The 24,471-nt window shown below is 41.5% G+C and overlaps 1 protein-coding gene across 11 annotated transcripts in view; it reads right to left on the bottom strand.

The window, feature by feature from the left end:
- neo1a (neogenin 1a) overlaps window positions 1-24,471 on the bottom strand; it is a 155,789-nt gene that overhangs the window by 23,725 nt on the left and 107,593 nt on the right. For 10 of the 11 annotated variants that reach the window (XM_071489231.1, XM_071489222.1, XM_071489221.1 and 7 more), the window contains exons 8-12: window positions 7,827-8,061; window positions 6,750-6,904; window positions 4,397-4,545; window positions 2,762-2,900; window positions 2,240-2,289 (exon numbers count right to left, since the gene is read on the bottom strand). In XM_071489231.1, coding sequence (XP_071345332.1) covers window positions 2,240-2,289; window positions 2,762-2,900; window positions 4,397-4,545; window positions 6,750-6,904; window positions 7,827-8,061 — 728 coding nt within the window. The remainder of the gene's footprint in view (window positions 1-2,239; window positions 2,290-2,761; window positions 2,901-4,396; window positions 4,546-6,749; window positions 6,905-7,826; window positions 8,062-24,471) is intronic. The other variant, XM_071489227.1, reaches the window with a different exon arrangement.

The following is a 24,471-nucleotide window of genomic DNA, read 5'->3' as shown; positions in this document are numbered from 1 at the left end:
AAAAACAAACACCTCTCTGAGAATGGATGATGCAGTGCAGGCTGATGCGTTAGGAAGAAATAAACACAATAATAATAGAAGGAGGTGCCCTGATGAGTCAGGTGTGAATGTGTGTACATGTAGAAGTGTGTGTGTGTGTGTGTGTGTGTGTGGTCAGACTAACCCTGCAGAGACACTGAGACAGAGATGAATGCAGGACTTTAGCTGGCGGGCCTACGCTGCACTGTTGTGGGATTCATGCATCTGAGTTTTCGCGTGTGTGTTTGAAGAGATAGGTTGGGGGTAGCTCAGCGTGGGAGAAGAGTTAATTAACGCTTCCCCACTGTCGCACTGAAGCACAAAAGCGTGAATACATGTACAGGGCACGCACATGCTCCTCCCCAGCTGAGCTGAGGGAATTGCACAAATTAAATTTGTGTTAAGTGTGTTCAATTATTTCCATTTTTCTTATTACACTATCAGCGGCAATTTGGTATGTGTGTTGCTTTTCTCCTGTCTTTTCCCCAGTCATGAAAACCTGTTTAATTGACTTTTGGCAATTCACAAGGGAAAAGTGAGAAGGCAGATGCCAGAAGGAAAAATAAGATCACAAAACCATGAGTTTTCTTGCAGGTAAAAGATGTGAGGTTCTGCTTGACAAGACCCAAATAGGGGGACTGAATATGAAATGCACGTTAATTAGCTTTCTTTCCAGTTTCATTTGGCTGGGCACATCAAAACAACTAATTACATAAATACTTTATATCTATAAATTATTGACTTGATGGCTGTTTACATTCAGAATTAAACACAATGACAACACAGACAAAAAAAATTATGACTCATTTTAATAATGTTTAGGAATAAAGGATGCCAGATGTTTGTTTCACAGTTTTAAATTGGTTTGTCTGGGTCTAATTGGGGAGGGACAGCTGGATGAATGCTATCCATTCAGAAAACAATCCTATCCTTTCCACAGAGTGAGCTGTCTTTATTTTACTCTTAACATTAGCATGAGAGATTTTTTTCCGCCCCACAAATCTCTGCTGAGTGTCCCTCAGCTTGGGTGGCCAGTTCTCACTCAAGCTGGTAATGTGTGATAGGATTTTCTATCAGTTTTTTTTTTTCAAGTCTGCTTTGACAGTTCTCTCTCTCTCTCTCTCTCTCTTACTCTCTCTCTCTCTGCATCGACCAGCAAAGGGCTAAAAATGCTGGCTGCTGTTTTTATAGTCTGCAGGCACCCTGAGGTTTTCCGTATCTTCTCCTCTTTGGTGCTCTCTGTTTGCGTTTGCTGTCTTACTAACATGAGTGAGAAACATCTTTTGTAAAAATGTAATCCATCATCCGAGTGGAAATATACAATAAACACGCCTACAGCTCCCTGTTTGAAGATGAAATGGCTGAAAACATAGGCAGCCGCGGCCAGTTTCCTGTTTAATCAGAGCGGATTGTGGATTTGTTCTATTTATCCTGTCACCTAAAAAACAAGCTCACCAACATGGTGAAATGGCTGTTACAAGGGTATCTCAATAAGCATTGATTTGACAATTAAAAAGTCAAAAGACATTAAAAAGACATCTTTGATAATTCGCCCAATTTGGTTGAATTTTTATTTTCATTTGAAATAAGAGTTCAATTGTAAAGCAGAACTTAATTACATGTTGAAATATGTAAAATTTAAACTCTGTTGAAACAACAGTTAAGTAACTTGACATCCAAAAAACTGGAATGTCTACACTTCTTTGACCTGTATATCACCCCATCCCATACCTTAACTCCCTGAGTATCATTTTTAGCATGCCAGTTTCTCCCAGGATAATATTTTTTCAAATCCATTTTAGAGTTGAGCTTTGGGCTTCTTTGCCAGATCCTGTGCAGATGGAGAGTTATATAGAGGCTAAAACCCTCTGACAGGCAACTCTCCTGGCGATGAGTGGATCGATGAGGGTTCACACACCCTCTTAACCAGCTGGGGCTACAGGCCTCTGACGCAGCTAATCACATAAAGAAACAGCAGTGTCCTGGCTTGCAGGCTATGGATCCGTTCAACTGTTTGTGTGTGTGAGTGTTTGTGTATTTGGTGTAGCAGCTACATACACTGTACACTAGTCTGTGAGTTTAGCTGCATTTGTTGTTTCTATGTTGCACCTGAGAAAGTGTGTGCTACAAACGCGACTGCTTTTAGGTCCTCAATAAGACAAGAGAAAAATCCTGAGCACAGGTTACAGGTTCTTCCAACTGTGGCCTCCTGTTCAGTTACCTTTGAGTTCTGGACCTCCAGAGTGAGGTTCTGAGGAGGGCCGCTTGGTACTGTGAAACAGAAGAAAACACAATTCATTCGGCATAAAACGAAACAGAACACAGACATATAGGCTAAGTAGGGCTGAAATGATTTCTCAGATAAGGCAAATGCTATTTGCACCCAAGTATCTGTAGCTAATAATGTTATTTGCACCCTGGGTAGATTGTCAATGTAGCTATTAACACCCAAGTGTCTATAACAGTAGAATATATGTTTATGTTTATGATGCCACCCAGTGTGTGGTGCTTTTTAAACAGCACATTGCAACATTTTGTGCTGTCCTCTACACCGGTTTTTTAAGGCGCAATTAATATAGTGCTTAGGGAGCCAACGGGCATTCCATACAGGTGTAAAATAGCCAAATAGTTGCCGTGTGACTATTTTCACCTGGGTGCAAATAGACAATTAATTGACAATTAGTCAATAATCTTAAAAGCTAAACCCAATCTTGGCAGATGTTCTCTCCATTAACCAACTGACCATCAGACAGGGTACGAACAACGATGTCCTCAGTGGAGACACCTGGACCGTGCTTGTTGTTGGCCACCACACGGAAACTGTACTCTGTGTTCTTCTTCAGCCCAGTCATGGTGTAGGATTGACCATCTATGTCAACGTCCTGAAAGAGAGGAAGAGAAAATTTTACAAGCCAGTTTCTTAAAAATTCAAAAACAGCATTGTGTGACAACAAATACCTATCATTGTCTTCAACTCATATATATCAAAACTGTCAGATAAGTGACATTTTCATTATGTAAAGACGAGATGAAAATGGAATAAATGATGTAAAGCTTATCTGAATAGGGTAAGTGTTTTATTATTAAAAAACATTTCCTGGAAAATAAGATAAGACAAATTCGGAGTCCAGTTTGTCTCATAAATGCAGTAAAAATACTACTATTTTAGCATTCAAGTTTAACAAGGATGTAAAATGCTGTAAATAAGAACTTCCACTTTATTAACATGTGATTTATGTGACGCCTGCTTTCATCATTTCATCGCACTAACATTTCAGTTTGTAATTCTGTGTAAAAATGTCATCTTCCACTGAGACACAAATTATGCCGTCTGTGATTGCGACTTTTTGCTTTACAAATTGGGCACGCCGGCCTGCTCCTAATTTGCATTCAGTTCTATGCTTCTGTGACATTTTGAGTCAAAAGAGGAAATTTTGTGGATCTAACGTGAAACTAATCTTGCTGCCAGAGCAGTCCAATCACAACCTCTGAACTCTGGTCAGATGACTGCCTGTGACCACATCACCCTTGAAGAGGCATCGTATGCCGTTCCTGACTTTCTCCTATCCTTTAATATTTCATGTCCCTTCTGCTCTGTATCTCTTTAACTTCATCCCGTTCCTTCCGTTTCCTTCACCTCCTCTTTCTCTTCTCATCCTTCTCTTCATCTCATCCGTTTTTTTTTTTTTTTTACCTCATCTCTGGCTCTCTTCTCCAGGGAGCTGAGGCTTCATTACTCAGTGCACTGGCTGACGTTTCATCCATTATCATATTAAAGGGTTTTTAATGCCTCACTGGCTTGCACACTGCTACTGCTGGGGCTGACTCAATATCTAAGCAGCTAGATTTCCCTCTTGTGACAGAGTTAGACCTGCAGAGAAGAACTGGGTGAATCATATCTGTTTTATTTTTGCACAGGATGTGTTTTTTGTATGAGATGTGGGATCAAGAGTGTGACCAAAAAGCAGCACAAAGAGTCTTTTGGCAAATGACTGGGGACTTCATCACAATTTACATTAGAGTATGCAATCATACACTTTTTACTCAATGGACCCTGCAAAATCAAGCGTCAGCTACATAAAGTACTAAACTGCAAAGTGAGACAATGACATAAGTTGAATGTTTCTGCTCAACCTTTACATTTATTTCGAGTGAATTAAATAACATGTCATTTTCAATAGAATAAAGGCAAAATACACAAGGAAACATTTTGATGAAAAAATGATGATCAGGTCATAATGGTCAGATTATTCTTCTGGAGCAACGGACACCAACACCTGCTTATGTGTGAGATACCTGAAAAGGTGAGGTCATATCATCTGCTTTTGGGTTTTTCTATGAACAGATAAATAAAGCTGAGTGACTGGAGACATCTTACTTGTTCGTTGCCAACGCTTTTGTCTGTGTAGTACAACTTGTAGGTAACAATCTCTCCGTTGCCAGTGAGAGGCTTGTCCCAGCTCAGAGAGACAGAGGTCGGCGTGTTCGACACAGCCTGCAGGTTAGGAGCAGGGCCGGGCACTTGGACTGGTTAAAAAATGAAGCAGAAGAGAAATTAGGAAACCTTTAAATCTGACCACTTTTAATGCATTTTGTTACAACTGGAAGACAGGAATTCATTACGCTCATGAATTCAAAAAAACGTATTCTTGGGTACTTCAAAGGCACATTTGCTTATGTTAACAAGAGTTCAGAGCACTTGCTGCAGCTCTCTGGAGACCAATCTGTCCCCTCTGGACTGGGCTGCCGGCCATCTTGACTTACTTGTTATTTTCACAACAAACAAGCTGAAGGTGTGCCTGGACAAAAACGTCAATGTGCATCTTGCATTCCAGCAGCATCTGCCTCTAGCTTATATTCAGCGTGGTTGACAGTTTATTTCATTGTGTCTGGTTAGTCAAGATAGGGGGCAGGATTAGACAGAGTGTGTATGACAGTGTGTCTGTGTATCAGCTTTATATTATGGTTGCTAGACAGCTCTATTTTTATAAGATAAGCACAGAAGGGAAGATATGTCCATCTAGAATGTTTAGCAGTTGGGTATATCTTAAATTAAACGCTTACATAAATACAAGTAGTCTACGTGGCACTGTGTTTGGAGTCAAGATGATCTAACAGCTTATAAAACGTAACAAATCAGAACCTAAGTGTGCGTGCACGCGTGCGAGTGTGTGTGTGTGTGTGTATATATATATATATATATATATATGTTTATGAGAGCTTGTCCGAGTACTTTATAGGGGATTATGGATAAATATGGCTATAATTACACTGTTCATCTGATGCAAATGTCAACACGCTCAAATTCAAGCTGGCAGGCAGCAATTTAACCCCTAAGTAAACACTTCATTCCATAGTATGCTGGAGGTCATAGCTAACATAATAAAATATGTATCATTGCCCTAATAATGTGTGACTGTGCTGTATACAGAACTCTCTGTGTCGCTCCATATATGGACAGTGACATTTCCTGTTGTCTCTGTACTGTGGCACACTGGATTTAAAATGAAACAGAGACTATGAGGTTAAAGTGCTGGCTGTCAGACACAGATATATGTCTGCACTGTAAGCTTAAGCTGCAGGTGTTCCTGACAGAACAGAGGAGCTCACATTTGTCAGTGTGCAGGGATGTTAGAGGTGTGTGCTTGAGTTTGTGTGTGCGTGTCCAGGTGTATTAAGCCCGTCTCTGAGGAGAAGTGATACGGGTCAGCCGTGTGTGCACATGCCTGGCACTGAGATGCAGGTCAACAGTTTAAGCTCCAATTCAGAGCATGTTCTTACACTAAAAGTGCACACACACGACAGAGATATACTGCACAGGTACAGCCCGCCCTCGCTGCTATCCCCATGGGTGGCTTGGCTCCTGCTGGCAGGCATTAAGGTGTACTGTGTGTATTTGTGTGTATGTGTGTGTCATTCTGTCTGCCCTCCAACCAAGGACATGGGTAGAGAAGCAGCAGCTGACCTAGAAAACGACAGTGACGGAGCTGTAGCTGAGCCAAGAGGTGAGGGACATCCACCCTGACAGTGTGCGGTGGGAAATCCCCTTCACAGCACTTTCAAATATGGGTGAAACAGAGATTTGGAGGAGCAGCCATGGGCAGCCTGCACACCCAAACACAAAGAGAAAAGAGGAGGAAGAGGAAGAAAACCACTTTGTCCCCTCTCCTCTTAATGATTCTTATGGGTCCTCCAGTCAAAATATTGTAATGAGTTTCTGTGTAGCATCTCTGTACAGATTGGTTTTGGGAAATATTTCAGAAAAAATCTGGAATACTAATTTCAAACATTCCTCACTCCAGTAGGCAGTAAATCAGCTAACGCACACACAAAACACACACAGAGGGCTTATAGTACATGTTGAGGAGTAAACAAGAAGTGGCTTACAAGAAAACGCTGCCTTTCTCTGGTCTGCTGTTGGGTGGTCTGCCTTAACGCACAGCACTAAATAGCCTCCTCTGTGTGTGTTTGCGTAAGTGTGTTGGGGGGGGGGTCTGTGTTTGAAGTGAGCGTATGCTGTATGTGAGGGGATATTTGTTTGTGTGAATGTTTATTTGCACATTTGTGCGCTCCTTTTGAGTGCATCCTGTTTGCCTCAGTGTGCCAGTGTGAGCACATTTCCAACAAACTGGCTGGAGCTCGCTTTTATGTTTGTGCGTCCAGTTTACTGTGTACATATAAATCAATGTTTGTGAGTGTGTGTGTGTGTGTGTGTGTGTGTGTGCCTTTACCTTCAGCCTGGGTGGCCACTTTGAGCGCTGCAGAGCTCTCTCCCTGGCCGTTGCTGTTGTGGGCCACAACCCTGAAGCGATATTTTGTGTCTGGCATAAGATTCTGGATGGTGACCTGCATCTCTCCTGGACGGCTGGTGTTCACCACTCGCTCCCTGACGTGGACAAACACAGACAGGCAACACAACATTTAATGACTTCAGTGTCTCATATCTGATGAATTTGGGTTTGTGAGAGATGAACAGCAAGTGTGCATATTTGGTGCATTGAACCAGCTGCATTATTATTATTATTGATTAATATTTTCATTCATTCTTTAATTTATCAAGTAATCATTCTGTGTATAAAAGGCCATGGAAAAAATGTTTTCCCAGAACTCAAGTTGACATATTCAAATTGCTTGTTTTGTGCTTTCAACAGTAAAATCTCAAATATATGCAATTTACAATGATTGAAAACAGGAAATCAGGAGAACATCAGAGGAGGTGGAACCAAAAAACGCACTTATCTGTCCACCGTTGCTTTCAAAATCAAAGGAATGAGTGCACGACTGCACAGATTTGTGTGCACAGTGTAAGTACACTCCATGCCTTTGCTCAAACAGTATAGTAATGTTTGCATTTACACGTCAAGCTCTAGCACAGAGTAAAGCACTTCTGTTTGAGGCCATTTCTGTAACTTGCTTAACGATGTTTTACTTAAAAAGTGGCCAAAACACGAAAGAACAATTTTGGAAAATCCTCTCAGCTTCTTGAATTTCCTTCTCGGTTATGTGCAGTAATTCCTCCACACAAGAAGCTGGGAAGAATTTATCACAGGGCTAGTTGAAGAAATTAAATTACAGTGTTTGAACTGATTTTTTTTGTTTATACTTCAATATTAAAAAGGTAATCCTTTAGGGAAGGAAGTTTGTTTCTAATTAATGAACACTTACTGCCATGATAAGAGCGTTAACTGTGTTAATTAGATATTCTCAGAGTGGTCTAAGACTCCTGCACAGGAGTGTATGTGTATTAGTACCTTGCTGATGCCAGCAGTAATGTGCGTCTTTGTATTACAACATAGTGTGTGTACTACCTGCTCGTGCCCTCCTGGCTGTAGAAAACCGAGTAGGTTAACTCGTCGCCATGCGGTTCGGCTGGTGGGCGCCAGGTCAGCTTGATGAAGCGGGTGGAAACCAGTGAGGCCACGACATCACGGGGGGCAGAGGGGGTGGGCCCTGCTGGGCTGGCTACACCTCCGGAGCCTGGCGTTACATGGTCAGTAGTGTTAGGAGTCAGTGAGGGGGGAGGGGAAGAGGGCAGGGCTACGTCTTTGGGTCGGGAGGAGGAAGAAGGAGAGGGAAGAGGGAGGGAGGGAAGGTGGGATGGGTGTAGGGAGACAGAGAGGGACAGGAGACAGCGGCAGCGTTGGGGGGCGTGGGGGTGAGAGATATCGCACAGAGGCGTCCGGAAGGAACAGGTCGAGGAGGAGAGGTAAGGAGTGGAAATGGGAAATGACAGTGAAACGAAAGGGAGGAAGGAAACAAAAAAAAGAAGAAAAAACAAAATAACAACAACGTAACAAAAAAAGACTTTTGGCGTGACAAGGAACCACAGAAATAAAACACTTCTACTACACTCACAAAGCTGACAAATAAAAGCACAATACAAGGGGGACTACACATGCAAGTCTACACACAGCTCTCTAATGTAAGGGTAGTGGGAGCAGAGCATAATGTCATACATTTAATTTTCATAGACGGCTTTCCCGCCAATCATTTATGATTGAAAATGATTGGTTTGCATTTTTGTGACATTTTTATTGACAAAAAACTTGCTAGCATTCAGTGGCAAACAACGGTAGACATTGTTTTGACAGGGACAAAACCTTCTAGCCCCTCAAATGCACACAAGAAAACCGTCTATGTGCTCAGGAAATTAAAGTCAAAGTTTTATTTCAGACAGTATAACAACTGAGGAATAAAAGAACCCCCCAAAAAAGTTGTGTCTAGATTCTCTCAACTAACACACCACATAATGTTTTTAAACACTTTTGCTGTCACATTCCACAGCCTAGCCACAGAAATGTTTGTGATTTCATTTGGTGTTTTTTTTTTTCTTTTGGGAGGAACAATCTGTGGTCAGACTCAGCAAGATCTGCTTTCCATTTGCCTGGCAAGTGGGCAAAACAAAACCATACGGAAAGAATGTCAGTATGTATGACATTTCCATTGTTTGTAGGTCAGGGAAATTGACTGGAAGGCAAAGCTGAAATACAAAAAAGCAGCACGGCAAGTGTAGAGTGCAAATAATGTATTATTACTGGAGGAATTGTGTTAAAATTCAGAACAGCCAGTGGCGACTCTGTCATGGAATGTGGACTAAACGCTAATTTGGCCTTCAATATTTGTTTACATTTCAAATTCCCAGAGTTCACCAACTTCTGTGATTGCAGTGATATAAAGTCTAAGAATCTACTGGTATTTTCTTCCAAAGGGTTACATGTTCCTAACACACTTTTCTGTCACTTACACACACACATACACACACACAGAAAAACCCTGTTTGTCAACAATTGACCTTCTGCATCTGCACAAACCTCTGAAAAGGTTTAGCTGCAGCTCCACATTGTGGAGTACACTCAGCACACTCGAGACAGTGACACTTTTTTTTTGATTTTGTTCTTCAGCCTCTTAAAATGAAGTAATTACAATGGTATTGTACAGACTGTGAGCTTTAATTTAGGGTGTTTATAAGAACATAGGTAAAGTAACTCCTGTCCCCTACTTTGATAAATGGATGCAATCATACAATGAAAACTACATTAACTCATCATGGGTAATATTCAGATGCACAAGTTAATATCTGGCTATAGCTTTAACTCAGACACTAGTGATGCTCTGGTGGACCTGTCCTTTGCTTCTTGTTTCAGGGGATTCTTTCCTCAAGTCTGGTCAGTCAAAGATTTTTCCCCAAAAAAAGATCCCTTGGTTGCCTTGTCTGTATGTTTAGGATCATTGTTCAAAAATTGTCAATAACCTAAAAAACTAATCACAGTTTCATTTCAAATCCATTTGACTGGAACTGAGCCAGCTTACAATGAAAAACACATTGTCCTAATTCTTTCTGACTGCAGTGTAAATTACCAAATGCGGAACAATTATCCTCATTTATACAGCTACACACAGAGAGAGAGAGAAAAAGCACAACACGTTGGTGTCTCACATGCACTGGTGATGGGGTTATCACAACATCAACAACCATAACCAGGCTTCAGGATAAACAAAAGCCTCAAACCTCTCTGTTCATGAGGGGGCACATATTGAGAATACACAGCAATTAGTGTCACAAATTAGTGTTCATCTCAGCAGTAATACATCCATACAAAAATACTAAATCTAACACTGGAAAGTGTTTATAGACAGCAGAAACAAGGACACGGGCTCAGCTTGTATCAGCAGACCCAAACACCCACTAACTAACTAATAACAACTGTTGCATCTATAACCAAAGGCATCTGGCTGGTTGTGTTTGTGGTGGCGGCAGCACACAGCCTGAGAGGGAGCGCTACCCAGGAGGCTGCATGTAAAAAGTCCACTAATACAGAAGGGCTTGCACGGTGGCTCATATGTGTTTATATGAGAGGAGAGAGATGGAATGAATTGTTTCCAGAAAAAAACATAGAGCTAAACCTATAATGGTAAAAAAACAATACAAGCGACAGTGGCAGGTAAAGGTGAGCACTGGTACAGCTCAGAGGAAAAGCTCTGAAAATGGAGAGTTCTGCCTGTTTTTAGCTGGATAGCTACAGTGCCAGCACTATACAATCTGTCAGGAGTCACAGGATGAATCTTTTTTTTGGCATATTTACCAAATTATGTATGTAAATATTCATTAGGCAGATAGGTATCAGTTTATTCCAGATGGATGTTAAAAAGACAAGACAAAGATAAGATTAAATCCACAGGAAATTAGACATTATCCTTTTAAAATTGCATAAAAGTGCTGCAGGCACATTCAAGAAAAAAATAAAATAGGATTCTATGAAAGCAGGTCTGTAACAATAAAAAGTTTCATTTACTGAGATAAAGATAATCAAATAAACAATTTACAAATTAAGAGTGCATACTGATTGTGCCATGGGAAGGTTTGGTGGCATATTTTAATAACCAGAAGGGTCCTACTTGACAACCTTAAGCTGTGCTCCAGCTCACATATAAAATATCATTGTGTATCACCATTAATGTAACATTAAGAAGAGTTGACAGAAATCAGAAAACAGATTTCCCCGCTTTTCTCTCTATAAATGAGCAAACGCTGCTACATTAGGAAAGTAGGACAATTTCCCAAGTCTCCAAAATGTGTTTCATGTCAGTCCGTTGAGCATTGGTCTGGAGTTGAGCCACCGCTTGTTGATTGAGACAGAACAAGTTAAGTCAACATGTATTCAGAAACAAAACCCATCCTTATCTTTGGCTTTGTTGCTGCAGAAATACTGCACTGTAGCAGGGGAATCTTGAAACTTGAGTGCTGCTATAAAGAGAAGGGCTTCTCAGAGGTCAGAGGGAATTACTGAAAGTGGCACTGGACACAGGGCACAGTCTCACAGACACTCTGTACCCTTGCCCGGTGTGATTACAGAACAAAGGAGCTGAGATGTCTCTCCTTTTTGAAGCAGTGAGGGACACTACACTTGTAGTAAAAATAATCTTGAAAGCAGTCTCAGGTCACACAAAGGGTAAAGCCTGTTGCATTGTGGGATAGGCAGATAGGAAGAGATATAAAACCATCAGATGTAGTCTCCGTCTTCGTACACCTTGTCATCTGTAGGTAATTGACATGCCCAGCAGTTTTCAGTGTCCTTCTGACAATCTGTCTTGTACATGCATGTCTAAGATTGTTACAGTAAGGAGGTGTCAGCCTCCCACTGCCACTGCCAGGCTCTATTCATAGCTGATTAATAGTGTCATTAGTCTCTGTGCCAGAGGTAATGAATGGCTGGCATTAAGGCTTAACGAGGAAGGTTACTCTAGATCTGCATAATAAATCTGGGTAAGCAATACGCAAAACAGTTGGGACAATGACATGCATAGCAAAGCATTCATCTTCATATTCAATGGAAGTAAAAGCCGTTTCTAAAATTAAAATGATTGGAGTAGCGTCACAGTTCTGATGAAAGACTCATAACATAAACTTTTATCTTGTGTTGCTAACTCCATAATCCTTTACTGCGCGTAGTTGTAAAGTTGCGCCAAGTGCTTTTTTCATCATCTGGTCTGAGTCCACAGATAAGAGAGCCTACCTTACTGGCTCAGACGATGCAACTCCACCAAGAGAGCACAAATCTACTGAATGCAGATATCTGCCAGAGGCGCCCACAGCACTGCACCTACAGATAGCCTCCTCAGAGGAAATTCAGCAGGCCATGCCAGGCTCTCGCAAAATGGATTTTCTCTCTGACTAGTTTCCATGTCTAATGTGGTTCAGTAATGATGACTACATAAGAGACAGATCCAGCACAATGCTAATGGTCCATTACTGAGTCACTACTTTTATCTGCCATAGAAAGGAAGAATGAAAAGAGCAAGAATGAACAATATCCTGAAAAAGCATGAAACAGAGGCTTCAGAAAACCAACACAAAGTGAACTGTTAATTCAAACTGCCAATCTTTGTCATCTTTCATACGAACATCCAATAGACAGAGGATGGTAAAACATATGATTATAAACTGTACGGCACATCTCTGAGCGTGAGGTTGAAGTGCACGAGTGATTCCAGAGAAATCACAGATTCTTTCTGAACAAGGACAAAAACGTAGAGACGTTCTTTCATTAAAATTTGAAGCCAATAGAAGCAAAAACATACCACTTCAAATGCTCTTATGGGTTCTCAAGTACAAGGGGGGCTGCATTCAGACCTTTAGGTAAGACTCTCTAATACACACACAGACACACACACACACACACACACACACACACACACACACGAGGGGGTGGTACTGGTACAGCTACGACAAAAGGCTCTGAAAATGGACAAAAGATTTCTGCTTGTTTATAGCTGAATAGCTACTGTAACAGCACTAAACCAACTGACAGGGGTCACAGAGGGAATCATTTTTGACAGATTTACCACATTATGTAATTAAATATTCATTAGGAAGATAGATATTAGTATAATCCAGATGGAAGTTAAAAGACAAGACAAGGATCAGATAAAATCCACAGGAAATCAGACATTGTCCCTTTAAAATTAAGGTTGTATAAAAGTGCTGCAGGCAAATTCAGCAAATAAACATGATTCTATTAAAACAGGTCTGTAAAAATAAGTTTCCATTACAGAGATAAAGATAATGGAATTAATAATTTCAGCAACTTCTCAATTAAATGTAGTGGAAAACAGGCTGCTGACAACTGATTTTTCCCCTACATTCTTGTTCCTCTCGCTTTCTTTCAAGATAAAACTGGAAAGATGAGCAAGCCTGACAGCTCATGACATTTGAGCAGCTCCTTAACGCGCCCACAAAGGAAACTGAGTCAGAACTGGAAGACAAATGTTTCGACGAAGACAAAGTGAGAGGTGAAGTGTGAAAATGTGGGAGTGAGAGAAAAAGGCTGACCAAGCATGAAGTTTTTTGTTTTTTTTCTCCTCTTCATTCCTGTTGAGTACCTTGTCAACAACAATAACAAACTCCATTTTTAACAAAATGTTCAACATCTACAAAGTGCTTTACAAGCAATACGACAATAAATGAAAACCAATTATATAAACAATTAAAAATCAGAGACATTCATCAACAAAGAACAAAAACTGCCTTGTGTGCAAGTGGAAATAATTAAACCCCTGCTCATTTCACCGCAGGGACACAGCTTGTTAGAACCATAAGCTTTGTCTTGGGACATTTCTTGCACTGTGTATTGTGTTCAGACACCTTATCACTGGCTGAGGGGAGACTGACAGAGATACAGTATCAGATTGCTGAGGGGTGGAGCGTATCAGTGACTGCACACATTCCCTCTTGCTGTGATAATCAGAGACAGTCGAGATTAAAGTGCAGCTCGAACCTCACAAAGGCTTAAACTGACAAGGTGTTCCAACTCCCTGACATAACTCAGAGAAGAAAAAAAAAGTCTTTTTGTCAAACTGATTCTCCAAAAAATTTTCAAACAGCATCTCCTTAGCTTTCTTCCCTATTACTTTCTAGGGCATGTTCACTACGATCGAGAAATGTTTGAGATCTGGCACGTTCCCCTGGAGAGGAATAAGCTTTTATTAATTAAAAGAAATACATGGAAATCTCAAAAATGTCTTTAGTGGTTGAAATTTTTTTCTGGAACAACTTTTAGGCAATGATGATACCGATGATGAAGCCAGATGGGACACATCAAAGTCGGGCAAATTAAGAGGAATAACTTTGAGAGGTCAGCACTTACATGGTCATGCTCAGAATACTGAAATATGGGACTTCAAGCTTTTGATTTACAACCGGCTTGAACACCACATCAAGTGTGTAGGTCAACATTCAACAAAATTTAAAAACAGCATGACATAGCTTCTCTGCTTGAATGAACACAGACCTTAAATGCTGTCCTCAAGGCTTTGGAGTGGGTAACAGATGTATTTATGTCTCCACACCCCCTAAACATTCCTGTTGCAGCAGAAAAAAAGTGGGATGTGAAAGGACCCATCTGATAGATCCATGGGACTCCTGGATGCCATGTGGTGATGTACTAAATACTTTAGCAGGGGGGAGGTGTTTGTACTTCCAAGGATGGTCTCTTTATCAGGCAGCAAAAACCTCCTGTGCATGTTCTTGTTTATCAAACAGAAAACTGTCCCTTTGAAACCCTACAGCTATTTCCTCTTAAATGGCACAGTTTGTTCAAGTTTACATTTATCTTCCTTTTCACATCCAAAATCAACACTCTCAAATTCCCTGTGGGCCTACATAAACAAGTCAGAGGCATTTTGTATGGGATATGTTTTGGATGGGTCGAGGTCTGTGTTTGCATCCACTCTTGGCCCTCCGGCAATTTACTTTCTGCTAATTTGGTTTTCATAAAGTGACAATCCCTGCTCTGGGTCCTCAAAAATAAACACTGTGCAGGGAGTTTAATGCGTGGGAATGTAGAAAATGCCATATAAAACCCAGAGGATCCACAGATCCCAACACGTAGGGGAAAACAAACTGCCCCATTTTTAAAATGACGGCTGTAATTGAAAAGGGGTCGGGTACATCAATAATTAACCATCTACTGTGTGTTCATACAGCGTCCCTTCACCATCAAACACATGTACCCCCTTGATCCATGAGCCACTGGTGGGTTCATTTGTGTGTGATTGCTTTGTCCCTCTTAACGCCTTGATTCAACACACACACACTTGCAGAAACATGCACGATCATGAGGCCAACAGCTGCTTGCCCAGACCTGGTATGCAAATTAAGATGTGCGATTATGGTATACAATGTAAACACCCCCCTCCTTCCCTCCACCTCCCTTCCCACTTTTGACAAATCTTCACCACATGCATCACGTGCTCCACATGCTTGCTTAAAGTGGAAAGCGAGGCCTCATGGGCTCGTCTTTCAAGCAGATCAAAACAGGCAGTGATGCTGTGCCTCTCCAGAGCATTTCGCCACCAATGCCCGGGACTGGAAACAAGCTTTTCTTTCTGCACTGCCTGCCTTTGTATCTTATTACCTTGGAGATACACAAATACAATTCAACCTTTCCAGGGGAACAGAGTAAGCCTGGAATGAAGTAATTGATTTCAGAGAAAGCTCTGTATAACAGTGTGTATGTGTGTATACATGCACTCACAACATTTCATGTATAAAGTGAGTGGAGCTGAGCAACCAGAAACGGACTGAAAAGGTCAAATAGGATGTTTGTAGAAGTGGGAGCAGCTGCATCCCCCTTTGGGAGATTCACTATCAAACAGTCCAGCTAATCAAACTCCCACCAATAAACCGCCCCCCCCAGGTTAGACCTACTGAGAAGCGGGGATCACACCACGTTAACAGGCAGCAGGGTGCACACAACCCACTGTGATGTTACTCACTATTCTACTTTTAGCTTATGGAAACAGGGAGGCTCAGTGGAGAGAGGGGGGTGGGCACTAACAGGAAATATAAAAGCACCAGCTTTGGTGGTGCCGCTCACAGGGGTCAGCTGCCTGCAGCTAAGGGAAGGGTGTGAGGGGAAAGTGATGTTTTTGTGCCATGTGGTACTTCCAATTACTGCACCCTGAGGACTGTCCACGTCCAAAACCATCAGATCGGCATCCTGGATGAGTGTGTGTTGGAGGTGGACGGCGTTATGTCGTAAATAAAGGCACGTGTTAGCGAGCTGTGTAAAAACAGACTGCCAGGAAAAAGCAGATCGCACACATAAGTACGCAGTCAGGCCTAAAAGTGGTGTTGATAACAAGACTGACCTTCAAAAAACAGCTCTGACGCAGGTACTGAAGGCTATTTTAATCCTCTTTTTGTCTTTCCTGTGCAGAACAAGAGCAAAACAGGCATCCATAACATTTTGCAGCTAGCACTTAGGCGACAGACCATTTATAAATGAGGCAAAGGCTTTCACCACGGTTGAGTAAATACAACCCATAGAAAAGTTCAGCCGGCGCTGTGAGAGCCTCAGCTTGTAAACACACACACACATACACACTTAGCCCCACATCCCTGAGAGACAGTGCCACAACACAAACACGTACTCTGCCATCAGCGACCGTACAAACAGCAATTTGGTGGAGGGTGATTTCAGCTCTTCACAATCAATTTAGGCTACAATCCTTCTGATCAGCTTCCTGCAGCCTCCAGTGTAGGAACACATTCACTAATCACTATCACTGACACAGTGTGTATGCGCACACCAAATACATTTTGTTTGTGTGTATTTCAGTTAAGACACCGTGTGCTCATTTTAGGGCTTTATCCCCAAATTTGAATTTCAATATATTTTGCTATGAGGCAGAATTTAGTGGAATATATACAAATTTACATATAATTAATATTCTCCATCAAATGTTCCTGATTTGTTTTTATATATTTGTTTTTAATGATCACATGCATTTATAAATATAATTACAATGTCCTTAATAAAACAAAAATATTACCATATTTGTTTAATCAACCATAACCCACCACCAGCAAATAATACTAATCACTGTAAATTAAGATAAGGTACTTATTGTAATAGCACCCACTTGAGGTGAACATAAAATCCAGTTACAGGTTAGTTTGCTGTTTATTGTGGAAAAGGAGTCATAAAGATTTTTGAGGCTATTTTATCTCCCAACTTAGCTTGTAGTTGGTGCCAATAACAGATTCCTCCCATTATCCCTTATCGCTGTTTCTGCTGCATCACTTTAATAGGACGTTCATTATAACATGATGTTGACTTTGGGAAATTGCAATTTTGAAAGCAAACATCATCACAAACTGCAGCCTCAAAACTGACCACAGAGTCAAATAAACACCTCTCTAACAGAGACTGAACATTGAAAAAGGTCAGGAAGGTAGTAATTGTTGCAGGATGCCTGGAAAAGACTGCATTATTCTTTCACAAATTCCTGCCAGGCATTTTACCGACCTTCTAATGTATATACAGTGTACTGCATGTGCAGTCACCTGTATAGATGCAGTAGAAAACAGGGAGTCGAGGCAAGCGAGAGCAGCCTTGACATGATGAATGCAGGCTTGAAGCAACAACGAGAAACAACTTAGTTGGATCAATCAGTAAACGCACAATAGTTTGTGTCCCTGTGACCTCATTAAATCTCACAACGACAATCAACATACAGTAAAAGAAAGTGTGACCATATGTGTGCAGGCACGTTTTCCCCAGCAGTACACAACATGTTGTATAACTGTCACATTTTCACGCTGGTGCCTGCTGTTGAAGGTACACTCAGGATGGAGTCCGTGCCAACAGCAAACATGGTGCGCAGCCCTGCACTGTGCTGACACATTCACATGCTCACAACGTTACACGCTCGCTCCCCCTGGCCTGGCCGTGACCCCGCTAGCAGATGATGGAGCACGCTGTATTCCCTGAAGTGGGCCTGAGCTTTTATTCAGTGCTGGTAGAGTCTGGCTGGAGGGAAGGGTCTTTTAGCAGCCTATTCTCACTTCTTGATTTGAACAGGGAATAAGGGTGGTGCTCTGATGTAGGGGAAGGATCCCCCGTCTGTGGTTTGTGTGTTGCCAGTGCATTTGGAGGATTTAAAAAAAAAAAAAAAAAGATTTTTTACAGCTCTGTCAACTCGAACTTGACTGAAACTCACGCAGTTCCTTTGCTGTTTAATCGTGATCTAGTTACATTTTATATTACATGGACTCATAATAAAGTGAATTTCTTTCTTCCACAGCAGCTAGAGCTGCTACTGTGGCAAACCACACTGACGGCACTGTTTTAAGTATCTGACTTTTATCTTTCTCTTCCCTTAACAATTCAATATCAATTCAAATACCTATTTATTTGTACTAGAAGATATATTTGTATGTAAACCCCTCTTGCTTGCATATTCACACATAACCACAACAATGGATCTAGGCTTCTGTGTTCCCATCTCTCCTGTGTATCAATATCCGTGTGGAAATAATTACTGCTTTGTTGAATAAGTACAGTTTCAATATTTGAGTGTCTGTTTGTGTTACAAATCTGCTGCAGATATCAGTTCTGTTTGGAAAAGTCATCTATTTTAAGGCTAAGTGAGACATTTTGAACATAAGGTGGAAGAGTTTTGAGCTTTCTCTGCTTTTTGTTGTTCACAGTGTGGGCAGATTTACTTCTGGCAACCAGGTCTGTTCATTGCAGCTTCTTCCTTTGGCCAGTTTGTATTCAGTGTAGAGTCAGCAGACTGTAATGACTTTGACTTCTTGCCAGTAGTTTTCTTACAGGTTAATATTTTAAGTCCAAGCCAGTAAAAAGTAACTTCCATTCATTTTCAATTACAGGAGTTGTTGGCTGCGTTCTTTGTTTTGCATTTTTTGCACTGTATTTTTGCTTTTAGAGAAATATATCTAGATCCAGCTTAACTCATTTAAAAGCCAATGTTACAGATTTAGTTACTATTAACACAGTACAGAAGGCTCCACCAGATCCTTCACAGGCAAGATTAAACTTCCACTTCATTTGGTTTCCTTCATTCATTTATCCATTAGCTGTACCACTTATCTTTTTAGGTGTCGCAGGGAGGCTGGAGCCAATCCCAGCTGACACTGGGCGAGTGCAGGGTACACCGTGGATCGCCAGTCTATTACAGGGCTGAGACACAGAGACATTCACACCTACAGGGAATTTAGAGTCACCAATTAACCTGCTTGTCCGTGGATTGTGGGAGGAAGCCAGAGTACCTGGACAAAACCCACGCAGACACAAGAAAAACTCCAACCAGAAAGGCCCCAGCCGGCTGGCAGGTTCAAACCCACATCCTTCCTGCTGTGAGGCGACAGTGCTAACCATCACCGTGCCGCCCATCATTTGGTGTCAAGTGTTGTAAAAGCCTCAGAAAGGTTAAAGAAGTTAAGAAAACCCACACAAGTTATATTTAGATCAGCTAATTTACAACACTCACATTTGGTTTCAACTTTGTAACTTGTGTGGGTTTCCTCGACTTCTGTAACCTTTCTGAGGCATAACGTCTGGTAGGTGTTAACTCTCTTGGCCCAGATCAAAGTGAGTGAGATTCAGTGGTCGTATCTACTTTTAGTTGCTATGTCAGTGCCAAGTCATCTGAAAATACACTAAGATACTGTTGGTTTCTGTGTCATTTCACATGGAGATCTGATGCTCAAGTCTACCGCATTAATTGATTTACTATGCCCGTCGCTTTGTCAGCTTCAGCATTGGGGACAGCACACATGTCAGTTTATCACGCCAGCACTCCTGATGCCTGCACTCATAAACACACAGAGTGACGGAGGGAGAGGAGAACTAGAAGACACACTGAGCACTCAGGCAGTGATGAGGAATCTCCATCTCTCAGTGGGGGTCTGGTACCTCTGATGGGAGGGGAGGACAGGGCTCTTCTGTTTGCTGCCACAGGTCTAAGAGAGGGGGGAGGGAAAACTAATGGCAGCATAGCTGGATGAGAGGGAAGATGAAGGGAGAGGAGGAGGGAGAGAGGCAGATAGAGGGAAGAGACGAAAGAGAGGGAGGGATCGAAGAGGACTTCTCACCTGTATAAGCTTTGAATTTAACAAAAGCTTGAATAAATGCATTTGCATTAAAACAGTGTATCCATCTGTCACCATACACCATCCTGGAAAATAGCTAAACCAGTCTACAGGAGAACGAAGCTACAATTCCTGCAGCCATGCTGCATCGAGCACCAACTGATTGTTGGTTAAGTGTTTAGTGAAATGTCTCCCTTTCATTCATGTCAATGAAATTCACTTGCAACAGTCGTGGCTAAAGCAGCATGAGAGCTCAGAGCTTGTGCATCCAAACAAGCTTTGAGGCTCTCTAGTGAAGTACTTGGCTTGGGCACTAGGAGGCAAAATGTCAAAACATTATTCATGCGAACTGTGGGAGTGGAGAGGGGAAGAGAAGAGAGATGGAGGGACAGGCAAACTCAGAGAGAGGAGTATTTTCATATTGTATTACCATCGCAGCATATGGAAGGAATAAAAGCATTCACATGCAAATGGAAGTGCATCTCTCAAATTTATGCAAACAAAAAAGCAAAAAAGACACACCGGAGTACATCCACTTCTCTTTTATTTGCCAATGCTAAATGCAGATCTCTGCATTTTTCATATCAAGCTTTCAGGTGCTTGAGTCTTAAACTTGCCATTTTTGATGAGTAGGCATCTAATACAGTTCCCAACCAAGGATTTTTGATTATACAAATGAAAATACAAAATACTGAAAAAACATGGAGTGCCTTTTCTTTTCCCTCATGAATGTCTGTTTCTAAAATGTAAATGTTATATTATGCATCTCACCACTTCTAGAAGTCAACAAGGCCAGTTATCCTACAAACAAAGTGTCTGTTTTGGCTGCACAACTACACAAAAAGTCACCGCACAGTAAAACTTAGATATACATTTTAGTGTGCCACCTTATCAAACTTCAAACAAAACCTCAGTCTTTGTAGAGTATATGGGAAGATGACAATCATATAAACAAGTGCTTTGTCTAGGCGTGTACAACTTCAAAGTTGAAAAACGTGACCCATTTCCTCTCCAAGCTGTAATTGCCTCCTACTACCTTCATGCATAAACAGTTCACATAATCATGTGCCTAGAAAAGGCCTCAAATTGTTGCTGCACAATGTCTACGGATGACATGTGACAAAAATACCTTAAATAACATGCCATCTGCAGCTGACTGACCTCGCTCACTGTCAATGTGACAATCAGGTGCACATGTGGACAGCACAAATCAAAACTGCCGGCAGGGAATCATCATGACAGCCATTAGTGATTGTATTTATAGTTAGGTGCGGAAAGGATGGGCCAGTCTGCTGGGAGTGTGATAAAACCTCAGCAGATGTTGAATCAAACTTGTTAATGAGAACATTTCCTGATTAGAGCGGTTATTTTATTGATCCCCACTGTTGTAACACTGTCAAGCACATGTGGAGTACTTCATCATTTGTGAGAATCTGTTTAGCTTTTGTTAGGAGAAGTCAGACCAAATTCAGTCGTCACTTTCCTCCTCTCTGACAACATGTAATGACTTACAACAGAAACTCAATCACAACTACACAAACACCCAGAAGACAACAAGTCTGAATGTGGCAGCTTTACAAGAGACATTCAGGGGCATTTACTTGGCCTGCATTGCACTGCATAATTAGGTTCCCCTTGAGGTCCACTTTTGGTATTTGTGTGCCTATTTACCCACATCTGTTTGCAACTAGTTGACCCATATTGCACATGACTGTGGAATGTCCAGGAAAATTGCTCGAGACTGCAATCTGAGGTCCTATTTTTGACCTCCACTCCCCCGAAAACCTCTCAACCTTTCAGCTTTCAAGGTTTTAAAAATTACTAGATCAAGATGAAGTTTGATGAAAGTAAAGGGAAAAGCTTTTTTATTCTATTTACACAGTTGTATATATGAAATATACTAACTCATTGTTAACTACTAGAGTTTAAAGCCAGGTGTATTGATACACAGCACCTATCACTGTAATAAGTGCCAAAATACTGTACACATGCTAACAACTGACCCCTACAAGTGGGACTCGCCAGCAGAGCCTCATTTAACTACAGCTGGCGGTGTCAAGATGCAAAGATTATGACCACTAATGAATATTAGGCAACCTGCAGCCACTGGGTGTTTCGAAGCAATTCACCCCCATTGATTTCCCTGTTGGGTGAAGACAACTTTATCCCTGTGGCAAGACCCAGACTTACCCTCCCCAACTGCAAGGCAGCTGACAGACAGACAATGTGTTTTCTTGGCCCTGTTTCAGGATCATCCAAGCCTGGCAGGTGTGAGCAGGATACCTGACTGAGGTAAAACCCACTGGGGGAAGCAAAGAACAGGAGGAGTGTTTGTGAAGTGGACAAAGATGCCCAGCTGTGAGGAGGAGGGGAGGGTAGCCATATAGGGGGAATATTCAGGTCAGCACAATTAACACAAAGCCCAGTGTGTTGGATTATCACAGAGAGCAGGTGGCTGTGAAAGACACAGAGAGAGAAAGTGAGTGGAAGTGGTGAGAACGGTGGCAGATGGCTGCAGAGTTGTGTGTGTCCATACTACAAGAATAGAGACTCTAAGAAGGGAGATAAAGCTCTACTAGGAGTTAAAGAGATTCATTTCAACCTCACATCACAGAGCCGTAGACACAAAGCAAAAATAACCATAGCTGATTTCAAACGTGTCTTCATTGATTCACCATTTGTAGTCGCAAATTGCACCTTGAGAGGGGAAATTACTTTGACATGGTGAAGCAAGCGTTCGTAGAGAGTGCTGTAGTGGATGTGTCTATATAAGCATAAAACATCCATAATGTACAGGAAGAATAAATAGTGTCACTGTGACTTCAGTTTTTTTCTAGATCCACCATCTGTGACTCAGATTGGAGAGTGGATAATAAACTGATGAATAAACAGGAAAATGGAAAACTTTATGCTGGTAAGTGTGTTTGGATTAGTATTACCGTGACCAAGGCAGATGTACACACTCAGAAAAGTAAGAAAGAAAAAGATTCTGTGTGATATTTATGGATTAAACAGAGATTAATTTCTTCAAAGCTCCGCTTAGGGCGAACTCCGTGTGCAAGGGCAGCTCTCTGAGTAATTCATCCCATTTATCTTCCAACGCACGCACACACACACACACACACACACACACACACACACACACACACACACACACACACACACACACACACACACACACACACACACACACACACACACACAAAGAGAAAAGACTTGGGGCCATGTAAAGTGGCAAAACCCTCATCAATGGTGTCAAACACAAATACACAATGAGCTGCAGGTCATCATTATTTCTGACTTAATGTCCTCCAGTCAAAGGGGATGACACAGCTGGGGGGCCACCAGTTGGACACTGCAATGCTAATCCATTAGCCACCTGCTTCGGGTGAGGAGGAGTTGACGCTTGATTAAATTTTGCCATCTTCCTCAGCAAATTGGGAGAGTCTGAGTCAACAATGAAGTAGAAGATTGTAATTTAAATAATAACCACAAAATCCTGATTTCGGCTACATGAGGTTTTGCCATCATTCCCCTTGCTGTTTTGTTATTCCTCCATTTTCCACCTTGTTTTTTTTATTCACATTATGCTTTTCAGTGGAATTGTCCCTCTTTTTACCTGTGCTGTTTTCTTGTTTTGTCGCCCGTGGATTTTATATTATGATTATTATGACTGTACAAATGATTTGAAATATAAGTTATATTACATTTTCTCCAATGGTCAGAAGTAATGAAACAAAACTACTGCGAGTCCTGCAATTTTCACATTTGCTTCTATTTTCAGGCACTTTGTTTTGGTGCGTCTAACCACTATCCTTGGAGTCTGCTTTTGTTGTTCTTAGCACTCAGCAGCTCCACTCTGGGAATTAGCATTCAAAACCTCTCTTTTGGCTTTAACGGGAATTGTACAACAAGAGAGATGATGCTGCAGCTACCCAGGCACTCTCACATTACCAGCAAATGGGCTCATGTTTAGGTGAAGCTCCCTGCTGAAAGGAGGCCTTTGCACGGCTGAGGATGCTGCATCAAAGCACAAGCATTGTGTCGAGCAACCTAAAGTCCTCGCAACATTTCTGTAACTATAGATGTGGAATGGACTGTGTACAAACCAAGCATCGTTCGCCCCAGATATCCCTCTGTTCCCTTTAAGTCACCTCAGGTTTAACAAGATCCCAGTGGTTTCATTTCACTGTTCACTACACATTCTCTCCTCACACCTTCGCAGATGTGCTCAGCCTCTAGAATCCATTGAGGCATTTACAAATAAAGCAAACTATACAGAGAGCAGAGGACCCACCCTCTCACCAAGCTAGCATAGGTTTTACAAGCCTTTGTTGAAAGAGTATTTTTGCAGAGATTGTTTTGTCTTTTATTGCTCTGTCTAAAAAGGATACTGGAATTTTCTGAGCTACAGGTGTTGTATCTGCTACTAGACTCGGTTGTAATATTCAAGCATATTGGCATCTTAACGCAGATAAAACAATGATCATTTTGTTAGAATTCGACTTCTCCCGCTCCCGTGACTGGGATTCGTAAGAGGTGTAGCTGCTGTGTTA

Source organism: Trachinotus anak, unplaced genomic scaffold, assembly GCF_046630095.1.
Source record: "Trachinotus anak isolate AG129_WGS33_773 ecotype Australia unplaced genomic scaffold, CSIRO_AGI_Tana_v1 ptg000011l, whole genome shotgun sequence".
NCBI classification, from domain to species: domain Eukaryota; kingdom Metazoa; phylum Chordata; class Actinopteri; order Carangiformes; family Carangidae; genus Trachinotus; species Trachinotus anak.
The sequence above is the reverse complement of the archived record's forward strand: the minus strand, read 5'-3'. Positions and strand labels throughout refer to the sequence as shown.